The sequence below is a fragment of the Lipotes vexillifer genome, unplaced genomic scaffold (genome assembly GCF_000442215.2).
Source record: "Lipotes vexillifer unplaced genomic scaffold, Lipotes_vexillifer_v1.1 scaffold241, whole genome shotgun sequence".
NCBI lineage: Eukaryota > Metazoa > Chordata > Mammalia > Artiodactyla > Lipotidae > Lipotes > Lipotes vexillifer.
Genome location: NW_006784922.1, coordinates 2243452 through 2263253, shown reverse-complemented (window position 1 = coordinate 2263253; position 19802 = coordinate 2243452). Strand labels below are relative to the sequence as shown.

General features: G+C 43.0%; 1 protein-coding gene across 1 annotated transcript; it reads left to right on the top strand.

Annotated features, from left to right (window-relative positions):
• The first annotated feature begins 5502 nt into the window (after nt 1-5502).
• Nucleotides 5503-7689, top strand: CARTPT (CART prepropeptide). The gene is made up of 3 exons (XM_007457062.1): nt 5503-5788; nt 6219-6302; nt 7126-7689. Exons 1-3 carry the CDS (start codon nt 5630-5632, stop codon nt 7231-7233), a joined length of 351 nt encoding a protein of 116 aa, XP_007457124.1. The 5' UTR covers nt 5503-5629; the 3' UTR covers nt 7234-7689.
• The last annotated feature ends 12113 nt before the right edge of the window (nt 7690-19802 follow it).

The following is a 19802-nucleotide window of genomic DNA, read 5'->3' as shown; positions in this document are numbered from 1 at the left end:
GTCATTAATGCATTCTAGGTTCCTGGTGACACTGTACTTCTTATTTTGTCCCTTTTACCTTGGTGGAGCCATGTGACTAGTTCAGGATAGTGAGTTGGAAACAAAAGTGAAATATCACTTCTGGGCCAAAACTTTTAATAGCTTGTTTAAGACTGTCCAGAGCTCTTTTTTCCCTTTGGAACACAACCAGAAACATCAGACATGGTGAATGGTCTGTCAGTCTGGGTCCTTGACTGACCATGATGAACATAGCACTCCATCAACCCTTGATGTACATGTGACATGAGTAAGAAATATACCTGCTTTTTTCAAGTCACTGAGATTTTTGATTGTTTGTTACTTAGCATAACCTAGTCTATTTCTCTAATTCAGTGCAAAATTTAGAAATAAGTATGGTGTGCCTGCAAAATAAGATACAAGATATCTAATGGGACTTGTTGGGAATGGAGAAAAATGAGATTGGAAATATGGGCCAGGACCAAATTATGAGAAACTTCGACACCATTGTTGTAAAGTTAACTAGAATCTGTAGGCAACGAGCAGCCATTGAAGGATTCAGATTGCTCACTATTAAGTCACAGAGTTCATCTCTTGGGGCATCCTAGTCTACTGCTTTAGGGCTAACCCTATACTTCCTGTAAGCTTAGGAGATCTGGATCCAGAAGAGTTAGAGGAGAAGACGGGATAGATGTGGCACAGGGAGTGTGGGCTAGGTGTGGCACTCCATCTGCTGTGTTCCAGGTGTGCTATGCAAAAGAAACCAGAGAAAGATTCCTTGCTTTGTCCTGGGACAAGTATCTCTTCATCAGTGATTCCTCCTTATATCCTACTTTTCTTAGGATAGACCTTTCAGGTCAAGAAGCTTGCTTTTAGTGTTAATTTTAAAAAATTGAATTATTTGGGTTCATCTATTCTCGTGTTTCCTGTTCATTGGATTCAAAATTGGAACTATTTATTGCTGCTTTGGATGTTCTTTTTCTGCTCTACAGTTCCTTTTTTAGTCATGTTTCCCATTACACGTTGCCACCTCTCAGATTCTCCATGTAGACTACTCACCAGCAAACCAGATCGGTCAGTGTTCCCTGAGATGTCCTTGCCTCTGTGACTTCATTTACATAGCCTGCTGGTAGCCGGGGCCCCAGAGTGGGATGTTTGGTATCACTGAAATTCTACCCACCCTCTAGGACCCACTCACATGCCATTTTTTTTGTGAAGCTTCCTATCTTTAGAGGGAATTAATATCTGAATTTTCTGGGCTTCTCTTTCTCTGTTAGGACCCTAAGTTCACTGAGTTGTTATATTATGGGTATTGGTGAGCATGACCGGACCCAAAGATCAAGGGCAAGAATTTGTCTTGATTATCTTAGCAGTCCTCCTAGTACTTAGCAGTGTTGTGAACATATTGGCATTCATATTTTTAAAAACTGAAAACCTTGAAATTGAAAGCCTTTTAACTGAAAGCATAAAAAAATTAATGAAAAGCTTTGTCTAATTTCCCCTGCTTTATTCCTTCGTAGGCTGCCTGTAAAGCACATATTCTTCCCTACTACATCTCCAACACCTCCCAATTTAGCACCAACACCAAATGTCCTTCCCTGAAAGATTATTTTCTTTCACATAGTGATAAAGATGTTTAGTCAGAACAGAGTGAACATCAGTTCCTTTGGAAGGAAGGCTCTGGACTGAAAGTCAGTAAACAGAAGATGAATGCCAATGGAAAGTAATCTCTCTTCCAGAGGCAGGGAGGGTGGAGAGCAGACAATGTAGAAATGAAAATGTGCCACCTGAGAGATTATAAATGTGTACCAAAGGAGACAGAATGATGTTTAACTTGGGGGGAAAGTGCAGCAAACACAGGTAAAGAGAAACAATCTTAAATACAGATATTTAAGGATTTAAGGGACTTCCCTGGTGGCCCAGTGGTTAAGAATCCGCCTGTCAATTCAGGAGACACGGGTTCGAGCCCTGGTCCGAGAAGATCCCACATGCCGCGGAGCAACTGAGCCCGCGCACCACAACTACTGAGCCTGCGCTCTAGAGCCCACGAGCCACAACTACTGAGCCTGCGTGCTGCAACTACTGAAGCCCGCACGCCTAGAGCCCGTGCTCCGCAACAAGAGAAGCCACCACAGTGAGAAGCCCACGCACCACAGTGAAGAGTAGCTCCCACTCAACCACAGCTAGAGAAAGCCCGTGTGTAGCAACAAAGACCCAATACAGCAAATAAATAAATTAATTAATTAAAAAAAAAAGAAGTTAATGAAACTGAGGAAGTTTTACTGTTGAGCAAGACTTGGTTGTGGGGGGTAGAGAGGGCGTTAATGGACAGCAAAGTATTCTGACATTTGAGCAATATGACAATTCAAAAGGCTGGTGCTGTTGTGGGCCATATAGGAAAAGAAATGATTCAAAATTTGAAAGAAGGAGGGAGAGGGAAGTACTGGAATTTGGAATGTCATTTTGGTGTCTGATTCTCCATGGTCTTCTCATTATTTACCACTTTAGGGCTCCAGAGTTATCATTTAGTAATACCAGCCCCTATATTTTTAGAGCTTTTAGACCAAAGCCAGACTCTCTTCTCTTGCCAAGTCACAAATCAATTCATGGGTTAATTAATTAATTTTTTATAGTGAAAATTTTAGAACTCCAAGAGATAGACAACGGTCAGAAGGGGTTTTTTCAATCTTTTAAATTCGGATAGCAGTACATTATCAGTAGATCTTACTGGCACTAGTTTCTCGGCTCTCTGCTGATGAGATTTCTCGAGCTATTTCAAAGAGCAGAACGGGAGACCTGCTCTATCTTAGGAGGAGTGATTGAGAGATTTGTCTACAGTAAATCTCCGTAGACACATCCTGGTCACTGCTTCTCTTTTAAGAGGTGACTTGGCTCCCATTTCTATATCTGAGATGAGAAGTAGTGATTAAATCCACTTATGACTTTACTTGCTTGGGGGTATCAAAGGTGGTTTTTTTTTTTTTTTTCTTTCTAATGGAGTCATTAGAAAGTAGCAAGAATACATAAATTCTCCTGCCAGGGCATGGTATACAGACTGCAGAACATCTCATGCTTTTGTGCCCTCCCTTGTTATAACTTACATAAGTTATCTTTGGGAATAAAATGGTCTAAATCTAATTGTACCATATGATCCCTAAAGATAGGTTATCAAGTCATTCTGTTCATAGATGAAAAAAACATTGCAGCATGTAAATGACCAAGATACCTGTGGCTTGCTTCACAGGATTGTCCAAGGGTCCCTTTCCCAACCCCTCAGCTAAGTGTGGTGTCCTCCTTCCATGCAGAGGATAGCACCAACCAGACGTCAGCAGGGCTTGAACTTTGAGCTGTTTTTCCAGTAGGAGTGGCACAAAGGAAAAGCTATTGTCTGTGTCTGGATAGATCACAGTTTGAGAGGAAGTATTACATTGGGAATATCCCCATCTTTGCAGAAGGATGGGCTAAAATCTTATTTGGGACTGTTTTTCTTCTAAAGCTTAGAATACTTTTATCACTGGAGATGGGTTTTGCAACAAGTGCCAACAATGTGTCTGTAAAGTTTGAGTGGCAAGATGTGCTGCTACTGAAGTTTTATTATATAGAATTGCAAGGTATGTGTGAAAGGCAGAGCTACGGGAGATGCTAGATTAATTTTCAAGGTGCATTTATCCCAAAGGAAAATGTTTTGATGCTGTTAATATGCGTGCCAGTTATTAGAGGAGATATTACTTCTTTTTTTCTTCTGAGATATTACTTCTTGAATTGCTTCCCAGTGTGCATTTGAGTAACGATTAAATACTTGATAAATGTAATAACTAGACACATATTATGCATTAACTATCCCAATGACCCAAAGCATCTGCTAAACAATAAATCTGTGGGAGAATAAATTAGTGGATACTTTAGATGGGGTGGTCAAGGACATTTAAACTGAGATTTCAATGACAGGAAATAGTCAGTCATTTGGAGATGAAGGAATACCATTCTAGGTAAGGTAAGTGTAAAGGCCTCAAAGTGGGAATGAGCTTGGCCTGTTAAGGGACCGAAAAGAAGGCTACTGAGGTTGGAGTGGAGAGGGCAGAATGGTAGGACATGAGGTTGGACAGGGGTACAGATCATGTAGTACTTGGTAAGTCAGGATAAGGAATTTAGATTCATTGCTTAGTATGGGAAGTAATGGGGAGCCATTAGTGTATTTTAAGGGGGAAAACATTCTGGCTGGGGGTGACTTATGGATTAGAGGAAAGCAAGAGAAGATGAGGTGGGAGTTGGGGGTAGGCAAGAAGTAGGTTGGGGCAGCTGTCCAGGACTGGGGTGGTAGTAATGGGGATGGACCAGAGTGGATGGATTCAGGAGCAGTTGAGAAAAAGAGGGTGTGGTGAGAGAAGAAGCCAGGTGGGCAGGCAGGTGGAATAAGCCTCTAGGTCTAAGTAGGAAAACATTGTTGTCTCCCCTACAGGAACTTTCATTTGCATTCAGGCTGTAGGGACTCCAACCTCTGAAAAAACAGAGTCTTCACAAGTCACTGAGGAGCTGGCTCACCACTGACTTTTAATCTTTGGAGATATTTCCATAATCAGGAAGTTGCATTTTTTTCCACCCCTTTTTTCTTTCTTTCCATTTAGGCTTCTTAGATATCAGGGGTGGGCAGTCGGTAGGAGGGGTTCTGGGGATGGTTGAATTTGCCCTGAGGAAAAGCCGAGATACTGCACACACAGCCGCTTGTCTGGTCAGCCTCAGAGTTCAAAGGAGAGGCTTGGTGTTCTCGTTGTGCTAAGGGCCAGGGCTTTTACATACCTAATCTGTCATTCCATTCTCCTGAAAACATTGTGAAGTACATTTTAAAATTCCAGTTTTACAAAAGAAAAGGGTGAGGCTCAGATATGTTCTTTATGTTGTCCAAAGTCACCCAGCTTGTAAGTGGTAGAGCCAGGACTGAAACCAGAATCTGGCTCTCTACACTCCCCACACGGCCGCTGAACTGGGGTTATTCTGTTTACCTTCTTTTCTCATTACCACACAGACTCCACCAAAGAACCCAGCATGAGAAAGGCCATGCTTTCTCTTTCTTTTACGTACTATATTTGCCTCCTCTCCACCACAGAGTACCTCGTAAGGTGCTCAGCAAACGCGCCTGCCTGGAGGCAACACCGTCTTCTTGCTGCCGCAGATGGGGCTGGGATAAGAAGCACGGTGGTGCTGGGAGGTGGATCGTGCCGCCGCTGTGGCTGCTAGGTGATGGGGAAGGACTCTTCTGTCTGTGCCTTGACTCGAAGGCATTTTCCATTTCCTAGTCCCCTCCCGCTCTCCATCCCTCACCTCTTGCCCCTCGACTTCAGCTCAGGCCCCTCGGGGAGCGTCCCTTGCCGCGGGGCTGACAGCACTTGGGGGCGCGGGGTCCCTGTTCTCCGCGCTCTTGTCCATCTGTGCGCAGAGCCTCGTTCCGGGGCGCCTGGAGCCCAGCGGGCATTGACGTCAAGCGGCGGCGAAGCGCTGCCTACAGACGGTTGACCCGGACCCTCCTCCACACCCCCTTCCTTCATCGCCCCCTCCTTCTTCCCTGCGCCCAGGCTCAGGCTCGCTATAAAAGGCGGGAGCGCGGGTTGCCCCCGTAGCGCCGGATTTCAGCACCATGGAGAGCCCCCGCCTGCGGCTGCTGCCCCTCCTGGGTGCCGCCCTGCTGTTGCTGCTACCTCTGCTGGGCACCCTAGCCCAGGAGGGCGCCGAGCACCAGCCGCGAGCCCTGGACATCTACTCCGCCGTGGAGGATGCCTCCCATGAGAAGGAGCTGGTCTGTATCCCCCCTGCCCCAGACTCCCCTGGGCTGCCGCGAGGTTCCTTCCTTTGTGCGCGCGTCCTTCCTCTCTCCCTGCCTCCCCACCCCCACTCCTAAGTCAGGGCCCGGGGATGTGGGCGCAGATTCCCGGCTCCCGCTGTTACCCGAAGAACGTCTTGAGCCCACGGGCTCCAGACAGTCTGTAGAGCGAATCCCTGATCCCGGCTCCTCGGAGCAACAGGAGCCTCCGAGGCTCCTGGACCTGCGGTCAGTTCGTGGGACAGCGCTCGCTAAGTTTCCACCCCTTGAACATCCCTCTTTGTGGAGTCCAGGGGAGGAGTGCGTGTGGCTCCGGGGTTCCTTATAACTAGGGCTGGAAGAGAGCACCGGGGCTGGGCGCACAGCCAAGGCGGCAACTTGGGGCTCTGCGGGCGGTGTGTTGCAGATCGAAGCGCTGCAGGAAGTTCTGAAGAAGCTCAAGAGTAAGCGTATTCCGATCTACGAGAAGAAGTATGGCCAAGTCCCCATGGTAAGGCTTTGGGGTCGCCCCTCCCCATGCTTTTCCAAGAGGAGACACACCACCTGGAGTCTTTTACACAACCTTCTCTCCAGGATGTGGCTAATAATTCAGATAATGGGTTTGCAGAATTCTGTGGGCTCCCCTTTGTTTCCATCGTCAGCCCTCGCCCCTTGGTCTCTACCGTTTCGGAGGATTGAACAACTCGTGCCAGGAATCAGCCCTTGCGTTTCTGTGGAAAGCAGTATTTCCTAAAACTGTGCTTTTTTCACCTCACAAAGAATTCTCTGAGTTGGAAGAGGCCTTAAGTCCAGTCAGTGCTTGTTCCTCTAATTTTCTTCCTGCCTTCCGGACCACTGCCAGTTTTTAAAAAATCTAAGTTCTAGGGTCAAAAATCTTGATTCAGGTCTGGTCACCTTCCTTGAAGAGCACGCGCACACACACACACATTTTCTTCTTCTTGGAGTGAGGAGGCATACACGGAGCAGGGGGTGTGAGAATGTCTATTGTTTATCTCTTAGATAAAAAGGTCTTGTTGATTTTTTTTCTTTTGGATGAGCAATTAAAAGAGCCAGGAAATGTAGCTTCCCCACAAAAGGTAGAAGAAAGTAAGAGGGGTTCAATAATTTAAATTTCTTTCTTTTTATGTTCTCTCGCTGAAATTATAAGCACAAGGCTCTCCTCGTTTCAGGCCTGACTGTACTTAGACCCATGGTGATGGTGGTAGGGTTCACCTGTCTCTCCCATGGGGCAGACATTTTGTTGATGGGGAGACGTGCCTGTTGGGAGCATGGGCATGCGTGTGCAGGGTGACTACACATTGTGTTGTTCGCAGTGTGATGCGGGAGAGCAGTGCGCCGTGCGAAAAGGAGCTAGGATCGGGAAGCTGTGCGACTGTCCCCGAGGAACCTCCTGCAATTCCTTCCTCCTGAAGTGCTTATGAAGCATCCGTCCTTCTCCATAAGTACCCCTGCCCCCACTTTCCCCAGAGGACCACATCTTCATCCCCGGAGTTTGGCTTTAGCAGCAAAGTTTGCATCTCCCTCTGAGGAAAAGGGGGCTCTTTTCCTGCTGTTTCCAAATAAAAGAACACATTAGGTGTTACTGTGTGAAGGGTAATGCGTTGTATGGTGTTGATACATGTGCAAAGTATTCTATTCTTATTTTATCTGTCTGACAAGCTTTTCAAAGCTTTTTCAAATAAAAAGCTTTTACTTTTTATTTAAATAAAGAAGGAGAACTTCACTTTGAAAATTGTATTTTTGTAGGTGGCATGACAGGATAAAAATTAGATCAGGTAAATCTGGTAGATGACATCACAACCTGGAAAATAAATCACCCCAAGCATCACAAATTGAAGCATGTACAAATTATACATAATAAAGTGTTTTTCATAATTGCTCATAGTGCTTTGTTGTTTCTGCATAAGTAATTTCAACAGGAATGGTAGCATTACTCATGATGTTGTTTTCAAGGAGAAATATTTTTAAAATAGCAGTCTATTGGGAAAACGGCACCGGGGCTCCAAGGAGTTTTCATCATTAATTAGGAGTTTGCCACACAAGCTTTTGTACACAGTTTTTCTTTGATTGCAGTGGTGTGGGGTGTGTGTGTGTGTGTGTGTGTGAGAGAGAGAGAGAGAGAGAGAGAGAGAGAGAGAGAGAAAGATGAAATAAAATGAAGATGGCTGGAGTTGAGTTGATATATTTTGTTTATTAAACGCTTTAGCTAGAATACTTAATTTTAGGTGAAATAAAATGAAGATGGTTGGAGTTGAGTTGATATATTTTGTTTATTAAATGCTTTAGCTAGAATACTTAATTTTAACAGACCAATACAAGAGAAATTGTCTCATACTTTAGCCACATTAAAAGCAATTTGAAAAATTAGGACTTTTGTTTTGACACCACTTTATTAGAAGATATGCATTGGTTAAAAAAAAAAAAGTGGGGCTTCCCTGGTGGCGCAGTGGTTGAGAGTCCACCTGCCGATGCAGGGGACACGGGTTCGTGCCCCGGTCCGGGAAGATCCCACATGCCGCGGAGCGGCTGGGCCCATGAGCCATGGCCACTGAGCCTGTGCGTCCGGAACCTGTGCTTCACAACGGGAGAGGCCACAACAGTGAGAGGCCTGCGTACCGCAAAAAAAAAAAAAGTGGGCTCTTTGGGAGTTGTTGTTTGTCCAAAGGAAGGTAAATAGCTATTTCAGGTGCCCTAAGCTTGTGAGACACAATCATTCACACTATTTAATACACCATCCTGGAAATATTCTCACTTCAAAGGAATAACAGTCATTTCAGTAAATAGTTTTGAGGGGAACAAGTGAAAATTAATGGGGGCAGCTTCAACTCAAGAAATACAAAAATCTTAAATGTAAAGTTTAAGAGTCTTAAAATGTTTCTGAGTGCTTACCCGAGGTCACATTTCTGGGGGTTTAAACCAAACTAAGTAACATTTAGGTAGAAGCATCATGAGAGGAGCAGGTGCTTTTTCCTAATGCAAACTCAGGAGGCACCTACATAGTAGTAGAATTGAAAAATAAAGTCCCTCCACTGATTCTTGGGGACCTAGAGTATGTTGTTAAGAAATATTTTCATACACCACTGCCTTTTGCAGTGTTCTTATTGTTACTGTTATCATGGCTGGTCTTCCTAATAATCTTGCAATATACTGTTATCACTCCTCTGCCCCCACCGCAGAGGAGAAAACAGACACCAAGAGAGGAGACAGAACTAGCTCAGGTTACCCAATCCTAAATCATGATCTCAGCTCTAATTTCTCTGACTCCAAAGATTTGTCTTTTCTCTCCGTGTCACTCCAGAGCAGGCTGTATGGACTCCCAGATTCCCCAGAAGCTCTTCTTTCTTTAGTAGAAATTAGCTCATTGGGATGCCAGTGTATTTTGGGGGGCGTCACACTTCCATTTGAATTTCAGGCTTCAGTTGTGATTGAAATGTGTTGCATTTTAATCTTTAAAAACTGAAAAGAGTTATTCAGTAGTTTCATAGTCCACTGCTTTTCCAGAAAGCATTTCAGTAGGAATTCTATCTTGCTTCTCTAGTACCTTAATTCTTCCCATTCGTGTTAGTCCTACATAAATAAGATGTGGAAATTGGTTTAATCATTGGTTAGTGCACAGATAGGACCCTCAGGGATAACACTTAGAACTGCTTCCTATTTCACCCTGGAATGTTTCACCCAAAAGCAAGAAGTGTTGGAGGAATTTGTAGTTCAAAGAGAAGAATAAGAATATTGCTCTAAAACCCTTTAACTTGCCCCCTCACCCCTACCCCTACTATATCATCCCTCCTTTCTTGTTTAATATAATTAAAGGGTATGGGGCTTCCCTGGTGGCGCAGTGGTTGAGAGTCCGCCTGCCGATGCAGGGGACACGGGTTCGTGCCCCGGTCCGGGAGGATCCCACATGCCGCGGAGCGGCTGGGCCCATGAGCCATGGCCGCTGAGCCTGCGCGTCCGGAGCCTGTGCTCCGCAACGGGAGAGGCCACAACAGTGAGAGGCCCACGTACCACAAACAAAACAAAACAAACAAACAATTAAAGGGTATGGACTTATGGGGGATTGATGATGGAGAATCTGTGGGCTTGGTATGAAAAGGCTTTTTCCAAAAATTTTGTGTGGGTGCCCAGATTTTAAGTTCATAGTGCTAGTAACATTTTACATTAACGATGGCAACATTTAATCTTAAGTGGCTTGTTGGAAGTAACGTTGCCTTTTCATTTTATCAGTATTAGAGCTCCTCTTCTAATAGAATGTCTTAGTATGTTTAATGGTTGAAGGTCCCTTTGGTAGAGGACAAGAATATTAAAGATCGAGAAAGTTTAAATGAGAAAAGTTGTCGGCCATATGGAGTTTTCCATGTGTGTGCCTTAGAGACCTTTTGAGATTGGCTGAAAGATCAGGGGTCTGAAAGTTGACAAGCTGCTCGATCTAAAGATCTGGGGAATGATATTACAAGGCATAGGAACGGAGCAGTGTTTCTCCCAGGGGCCTGGAGATGATGTGTGAAAGTTATGGGAGGACTTTTCTCAGTTGCATACAAACATTCCCCTTTCCATGGTGATTACTGACATTATACCCCTCACCCTATGCCAGAATCTGGAGGGCTACGAGGGATACATAGTCTACCTGTGTACCTGTACCCTCTCCCGATCCTGAAAATGGTACATCTGACTCTAGATATTGACAAAGATTCTTTGCTTGAACAAACTTTAGTCAGCTTCCTGAACCTTGTTCTAGACCCATCTGTGTGCTTCCTTGTAAAATATAGTATTAGCAAGAACCCTGCTAAGGCAGTTTATCAAGGACTCCCCACCCTGGACATCTGATCGCTCTCCAAATATGATCAAGTTCCTTACCCTCCACCACCCCCGAGGTGATGTCTGATCACCCTGGCCCACCTTCAGCAAAGATCCTGTTAGATCAGTTTAGCCAGGATCTCCCCTTTTACCTCTTAATAACTTTCCATTCATAGACACCCCCAACCCTATCCCTTGGCCATAAATTACTACTTGTCCATGCTGTATTTGGAATTGAGCCCTGTTGTATACTGAGGTCTCTTTTCCATTATTGCAACAGTCCTGAATAAAATCTGTTTTTATGGCTTTAATTACTCTCTAGCAATAGTTTTTCTTTGACAGTTTGAAGTGTAGTTAGGGAAGGGGATTTAGGATTGTTTAGTTTAAATAAGATCCTCAGGTGGTTCTGCTAAGCTTCCTGTTCTAGAACCACTGCAATGCTGAGCTAGCTTTTAATATAACTCATTCATTCCATACTTTTTTGAGTACCTTCCATGTGCTAGGTACTGAGAACATAATGGTAAGTAAGATGGACATAATTCCTGTTCTCATAGAGTTTATAGCCTGGTGCTTGATAGTCTAGTGGTGAGAAAAATTAATAAGAAACAAACAAATAAAAATTACAAGCCATGAGAAATTCTATGAAGGACATTGTGGTATCAAATGAGTGACCAGGAAAGGTGATATATGAGCTGAGAGTTAAAGGATAAGGAGCCAGTTATGTCAGAAACAGAGTGGTTGGAGTACTCTGCCACAAGGGCTTCAGGCAGAGGGTTTGACATGTTCAAAGGCAGGATAGATGTCGACATGCTTGAGGAACTGAAAGAAGACCAAGGACTCTTAGCAGATGAATGCCCCATGAGGAGAGGCACAAGTGGCTACCCCTGTGACTAGTTCTTTGGGCCCCGTTGGGTGTACACAGTTGCCTTAATCAGGTGCCAGGTGAAATTAACAGATGTTCATAGGTTAGAAATTTCTCTCGAGAAAGTAGGACTGAGAATAAGGAGGGTGGTTGTCCTGACATCAACTTTTAATCTTCTTTGTCTCAGTGATGGATGAATATAATTCTCTCTTGCCTGGCTAATGTGTATTTATGGTTTATTTCCTTTACCTTCCTAAGTGTGGGTGTGCTTTTTTCAGGGTATGTAGTCTTGAGGGTCTATCAGCAAAATTCTCTTGGCTTGAAAACAGTTTATGTAAATATTTCTAGCTGGTGTTCCCTGCACTATTGAGAAGAGGAATCAGAAGAAAGGAAGAGGTTACAAATTTAGAAGAAAGAGGAGATAATTGATGAAGCCAGGCTCTTGTCAGGGATGAGGGGATGGGATTCAGAGCCAAGAAAAAGATTAGTTTGAAGGAGGAGTGGGAAGGTGGGAGAACATGTTGTGCACAGTGCAGGTGAATTTGTAGGTGTGTTGGCAGGAAGTTGGGCTGGTTATTTATGGCTTCTGTTTTCTGAGGGAAGTAGAATGTAAAGTCGTCTGCTGAGGAAGAGAAGAAGCAAATTGGCCATTCAATAATTTTGGATACACAATATAGAAATTGATGATAGCCAGTGTGGAGCCTAGAAAAATGGTATAGATGAACCGGTTTGCAGGGTAGAAATGGAGACACAGATGTAGACAACAAACGTATGGACACCAAGGGGGGCAAGCGGGGTGTGTGTGTGATGAATTGGGAGATTGGGATTGACATGTATACACTAATATGTATAAAATGGATAACTAATAAGAACCTGCTGCATAAAAAAATAAATAAAATAAAATTTAAAAATTCAAAAAAAAAAGAAATTGGTGATAGCCAGGTCACTGCCATAAAGTGAGAGTTGCACCATAAGACATGATACGTCTATACTAGACAGAGAGAGAAATCAATTTAGAAGGTACAAGAGGTGAGTTATCAAGGCTTGTAGACAAAGTGATATGTGAATATTCTTTGAAGAGTGTGTAATGTTTCAAAGGGTGAAGATTGGGAAAACTTGTTTAAGGTGTGGGAAGTAGTGTGAATGGAGGTACACAGGGAGGAGAGAATGCAGTTAGAAATCACTTGAACACTGGGTCCATGTGGTATAAAATGACGAAGGAGACAAGTTTGGCTCAGGTTGTGGGGTACGGGGCCAAGGCTTTATTCCTGGTAGCAGAATGATATGATCAGGGGGCTGTGTTTTAGGAAGCTCTCTGATAGCACACGAATGGAGGGACCAGAGAGGGAGACATGGGCACAGAAAGGGCAGGTGGGAGGATATTGCAGTAGTCCAGAAAAAAAGTGATGGATGGATAAGAGCAGTAAGGGTGGACAAGAGTGACAAAGAAGACATCGTTCAGGAAAAGTCTGAAGCGGTAGTTTCCCAAAACTCTTCTGTTTGTAATGGTGTTTATTTCATCTTCTGTGGTAAAGTGGTGTGGAAGCTGGGATACCAATGCTAGATATATCCAATTTCTAACTGTTTTAATTCAAAGTTTAGCATACTTGCATTTAAAAAGTCAGGTTTATTTAGGTATAATTTATATACAATAAAATTCATCCTTTTGAAATGTACATTCTCTATAAAATGTTCTTCCTTTTATGAAATGATAGTGGAAATAGATGGTTGTTTTCCTAATGTTTCCATTAACAAAACAAAATTTGGGATCTCTATTTTCAGATGCCAGAATTTGGGGGGAAATTTGACTGGTCTAGAAAATCTGGAAATCTGGAAATCTGGAAGCCATTGAACTCCTGGAGACTTGTGAAATGAGGAATCTGAAAGGCTGGGAGGATGGTAGATGCCAGAGAAAGGAGACATGGGGAGAGATGCTTGCAGCGGGGAGAGGACTGAGGTTTTGAATATCTCTAAGGAACCTGGAGCTTCTCTAGATTTGCTCTAGGTTCCAGTTCAGGTGTGGTTTCACCAGAATGGAGGTAAGGGCAGGGCAGCACTGCAGTTGAAGCAGGAAGCCTGGTTTCTAGTCATGGCTCTGCCACTCATTACCTGTGTAGCCTTGCAGGGATTCGGACAGGCTGACATCTAAGATTCCCCTTCCAGGTGAGGTATTTGGAGACTGAATTCTACTTTATTTGATCATATCTAATATTCTGTGTTTGAGCAACTGGGAAATAAAGCAAATATGCCTCAGTCCAAATTGGTTTTGACTTTACTTGAACTACAGGCTTTAACAAGAAAGATTAAACCTAAAATCACCTCAATTTAAGTTTGGATCTTAAAATAACTAATAATTTTCTTTGTATAGGTTTTGGACTTATTAGGTTTTAGAAAATTTTCAAGTTTTAGATTTATTATTTGGTGTCTTTTTGTTGCAAGTATGTATATTTTTTAATTCTATCATGTTTCATAACTGGTTTATTGATATATAGGAATGTTACATATCATGTATAAACATGAGATCCCGTAATGTTTCTGAACTTTCCCATTAGTTAGTTTTAAATACTTTTTATATATTCTCTTAAATTTTCTATGTAGACAATCACGTTATCTGAAAATAAAGATAGTTTTCGCTTCCTTTCTAATTCTTATCCTTTTCTTACTGTGTTATTACATTGACTGGGTCTGTCAGTGTAGTGTCAATGGTGTAGAGGTAACAGCAGGCATTCTTATTTATGCTTGATTTCAGTGACAGTGTTTCTTAAGTTTAACAGGAAATGTGTGTGTGTGTATTAAAAAATATATATACCCTTTCTTAGACTGAGGAATTTTACTTTTATTCCTGGTTTGTTAAGATTTTTCTTTTTCAAAAATAAATGAGTATTGAGTTTCAAAGAATTTTTTCTGCATTTATTGAAATAATCATTTTATCTTACTTAATCTATTAATATTTTACTTGACCTTTTAATAATCTGACTTAATCTACATCCTAGAGAAGTAGTCAGCCTCTAGCAGACTCCATGGATACATGCTCGTGGTTGAGCAATCAGTCTTGGTGGAGTTCAAAGGTGGAAAGATCCGGATTGGAGTCTAAGATTCCACCGTGTCCTACAGCCATAGCCCTTGATCCTGCCAGGTGAGCAGCTAATACTTCTCACAGCCTGAAGGCCTGGATCCCTTTCTGAGAGGCTACAGTCTGATTCTTCCATACCCTGGGCAGGCAGTGGAGAACCACATACTTGCTTCTGCTCTTGTCCCCATCACAAATTTCTCCCAACAATGCTTTTCTAGACTTGCTGTTTTTGCTGCCGGTCCTTCACCTTGTCTGCTTGACATGGTGAATTTATTGATAGATTTTCTAATTTATTGATAGCGTTTCTTCTTTCAGTTTACCTCCATCTCCAGGTTTTCCTCTCCTATCACTGCTACTCCTACAACTACTCCTCTTCCTTACTCCTCACAGCAGCTCTATTGGGTTGTGTAGTAGAATCTTAAACTCATAACTGGTACCTTCCAGTCTCTTTTAAACTAATCTAGTATTTTATATCCAGGTTTTTAACATTTAAATTTTTCTGTATTTTTACCTTAGGAGTAATATGTTAACATTTGCATTAAAATACCCAACCAATAGCAACACTTTTCTTGACTTAATTCTAAGTTTTATTGGTATTGCTCATCATTGACTCTTCTTAACATTGTCTCAATTTTTGAGTTCTTTATTCCAATTCATGGGAATCTTTCTTAGAGCGCCTTTCTGGGGACTGGGGACTTGGGTATTGTGTTTCTGAATCCTCGCCTACTTGAATTTGTGTTTATTTTGCTTTTTCAAAAAACAGTTTTTAGTAATTGATGTAGAAGTGTCCTGTCATGCTGTTGGTCTGTCGTTTTCTGGCATTGGGGTAAGGGAAATCTTTCACTGTAATTGTCATTTTTGTTGTTGTTGTTGTTGGAGTGTTGTCTCTCCCTCAATATCTGAGTAGAGATTATTTCCTATACTTGTACTTCAGAAATGTCACTCAGGGTATCTTGGGGTAGGTCTGTCTCCATAATCTCGCCTGAATCTCGTTGAGCCCCTTCAATGGAAAGATTCTAGATTTTCTTTGGTTAAGTGAAAGATATTTTTCTCATTTCTTTGATTATTGTTTCTCTGCTGTATGTTTAGTTCTCTTTCTGGGATTCTTTTATATAAATATAGAATCTCTTATATCTGCTGTATGTTTAGTTCTCTTTCTGCGATTCTTTTACATAAATATAGAATCTCTTATATCTATGTTTATGTGAACTATATCTTTTCTCCTTTTTACCTTGATCTTTTCCCTCTGAGTCCAGGGGAAAAATTTTGAGGTGGTTCTCTAATTCATAATTTGGGTCTTCGTTGCTGTGCGTGGGTTTTGTCTAGCTGCGGCGAGCGGGGGCTACTCTTCTTTGCGGTGCGCGGGCTTCTCATTGCAGTGGCTTCTCTTTTTGTGGAGCATGGGCTCTAGGCGTGTGGGCTTCAGTAGTTGCAGCACGCGGGCTCAGTAATTGTGGCTCGTGGGCTCTAGAGTACAGGCTCAGTAGTTGTGGCGCACAGACTTAGTTGCTCCACGGCATGTGGGATCTTCCCAGACCAGGGCTCGGACCTGTGTCCCCTGCATTGGCAGGCGGATTCTTAACCACTGCACCACCAAGGAAGCCCCATAATTTGGTTTTATTCAGTAACTCATCTTCTGTTCACTAGATCAGTCCCCACAAAGGAAATTTCCCCAAACTTCCTTTTCTTGCGGTTCTGATGTAAAAAGCAAATACTCCTGAAAGACGCAGACCACTCATTTACTCATGCTTATGTTAGGGTGGGTTTTCCACAGCCTCTTTTTTGGTGACAGCAGAAAGACTGAGGTATCAGGGCCCCATAGGGAGACACTGGGACTAGCTTTATCTGCTTCACATTTTGCTAAAGCCTGGCTGGAGATCACAAAGGCTCAGCACACACCCCCAAAGGGAAAAAGAGTACCAAGGGCTCCAGGATGGCATGTGGGAGTGGCGCCTCTCATTCTTCACATCTTGATTGGAGGAGTGGTTTTCTTAACCATATGCAATATGGAAAGAACTTTCTGTTTTTATTTTGCACTTAGTAAGGGTTGGGGGAGAGAGAGGGAGAGACAGAGAGTGAGAACCTTGTGTGCTGTGTTGGGGAAAGGTTGAAGCAGAAGTCATTTGGAAGAGGAATCTATGGGAAGAACATAAATATATGTCTAATGAACATTTATCTAGTTATTTGCTGTATGTTTATTAGAAACCTTTCTTCCTGCTCTCCAATGAATTCTTCAGTAAATTCTTTGTTTCTCAAAGTAACAATTGATGTGGTTTCATTGAAAAAAATGCTTATCAATATTTCTTTCCTTTAGCCAATAGCTAGCATGGTAAGATAGCTATACCCATTCATTCATCCCTTTGCTCGTTATTCAACAAACATGTTTTAATTGTAGCATAGTTGATTTACAATATTATGTTAGTTTCAGGTATACAGCATAGTGATTCAATATTTTATAGATTATACTCCATTTAAAGTTACTGCAAAATATTGGCTATATTTCCCTGTGCTGTACAATATATCCTTGTTGCTTATTTATTTTATACATAGTAGTTTATATTTCTTAATCCCTACCCCTATCTTGCCCCTCCCCCCTTTCCTCTCCCTCCTGGGAACCCCTAGTTCTCTATATCTGTGAGTCTGTTTCAACAAACATTTTTGATGTTTTTTGTTTGTTTGTTTGTTTGTTTTGCGGTACGCGGGCCTCTCACTGTTGTGGCCTCTCCCGTTGCGGAGCACAGGCTCCGGATGCGCAGGCTCAGCGGCCATGGCTCATGGGCCCAGCCGCTCCGCGGCATGTGGGATCTTCCTGGACCGGGGCACTAACTAGTGTCCCCTGCATCGTCAGGCGGACTCTCAACCACTGCGCCACGAGGGAAGCCCCTCAAGAAACATTTTTGAGCACCTACTCTGTGTCAGGCACTGTGATAGGCTCCAGGATAGAGCAGAGAAGAAAACAGTCAAGTTGCCCACCCTCAAGGAGCTTATGCTTTTATGTAATAGAAGGCCCTGTTTAAGTGGGACCCATGCAGGTGGACGTAGGGAGGGAGAAAGATTCCTGCTATGGCAATGAATCCCTCTCCCCTGGGAATTTGTCCTGATAATCTTTCTTTTACCTGTTCCTACATGGTTCTCTTTCCTGTTATTTTCCCAGGTTGCCTGTAATTCCTTTTGTCTGTGTATCTCAGCTCCTGACATTTGTTTCCAACCCGTTGGCTCTGATAACCCTCTTTGAAACACTCTTCAGCTACACCTTGGCACTGATTTCCTAATGCAGTTCTCAGTTTTACCCTCTGGCCCCCAATATCTGTGGTTGCTGTAAAAGACCCACTACTCCCTTCCCACAGTGTTCTAACAGGTCCCTGGGGCCAGGCCTAATTCCCATGTAGCCATTTTATAGAGAGAATCTGATAGTATCCACCGTCTGCCAGAGGGACCTGCTCCCAGCCGTAATCCTTGAACACTTCTGTGTGAAAACCCAGGCTGCTTGGTTGAGAGAGGCTGAATCTGTGTGTACAGACTCTGGAAGGCAGAGCTACACACACGGCTCTGGTTCTCTGTCCACCATCCCTGTTCCCCCAGAGCACTTCCACACTGTCGCCAAGGACAACTGCACACAGAGGCTGTCTGCCGTCTGGATGATTGAAACCATTAATAATTTACCAAACTCTGGCTGCTGCCTTTCATTAATTATCACTCTGCTAATGATGTCCCTCAGGAAAAGGGAAAAGTAATTCCCCCTCCAGGCTCAGTGCAGACAGATCATATTTCATAAATATGTGGGCATTTGCCTTGAGTTCCTTTGAACTCTTCCTTCACAGAGAGAGAGGAGGTGAAAGTAGGCGTAATAAGATAAAGTGAAGCAGGTGAAGATCACTGTTTGAATATCAATGTCAATATGCTGTCATTTAGTCTGTCTATTCTCTCACCTAGGAGTTGGGGTCACCTCTACTGAGACGTCTTCTCAGTACAGGTGGAGACTTTCTTAAAAATGTGACACCAGGAACTGGACACAGCGCTCTTAAAATGAGACAGTCTTATAAAGCCACTGATGCCCTGTTAAGATGATGACACCTGCTCTCTAAGAAGGCAGTTTTTTTCCCCCATTTGATCTGACCTTGTTGACCCAAGGAGGACTGAGTTTAAATATATGAACAGTACCTGAACGCAATAAATATTCAATACTCCAAAGAATAAAGGAAAGTCTGCATCATTTCCTGTGCTCTGAATTTGTGGCTGGCTTTTATAGGATTTGTTTCAGACATTGTGGGACATAACGGAGGAATTTCACTATTGCATCTGAGGAACTGTCAGGTCACTCCTGCCCTCTTAGCAAGAAGGAGGCATCTGGAGATGTCTGGAGGTAGACTCCCAAATGGGATGTCCCATATCAAAACAGGCAGAGAAGCTTGAGGCTAAATGTGCCAAAATTTTACCAGCCTTTTGGATCCAGTGTGTAGTTATAGGATACTGAACCTGTTTTGGAAGTCTGGCAATTTTTTCTAGGTTGGGAGAAGGGAGTATGCATTCACCCTACAAATATTTGAATAATAAGCACTGTCCTAGGTGCTAAATTTTTTTAAAAAGTTTTTTGTTTCTAACTTTATTACTATTTTTCATAACAATTAAGTAAAATAGAAAATAAGAAGAAAGTCATCACTCCTGTTTATTGTTCAAGACTTTTGGGGGTGTGTGTGTTCCTTCCTGAATCTTCCCCATGAGACTGACGCGTCTTCTCCCCCTTGTGTGTTCTAGCTGGAGCTGTCTCCTTTGGAACGCTCCCTCTGTTAATGCAGTGAGAGGATCTGGAGACTTCTGCCCCTTGGGAGGCTTCCTCCTCCTCTCTCTCCTAGGTAGGTAGCTTTAGGCCAATACTGGGGACCTTTAGGGAAAGACTCCCCTCTTTGGGGTGTGTTTTCCCATAGATTTATCTTTCCCTGTCTCTTTTCACCCTGATGAAATCTCCAGAACTAAGAGAGGGTACAGACCTCGAGACAGTGGAACAAGGAAGCCACTCAAATGGTTTTTGAATCAGGCTGCTCAATCAATCAATCTAGACCAGCCAAAGCAAGACCCTCTGAAATATGGTCCAGTCTATTCATCCAGTGTTCCTCAAAGAAGGTGGGGAGCAAAGCTCTATCTGGTAATACTAAATATTTTGGCTTTATCCCGTAAGTTCATATCTTTTACAGGGATCTAGCGAGGGTCTCTTTTTTTTTTTTTTTGCGGTACGCGGGCCTCTCACCGTTGTGGCCTCTCCT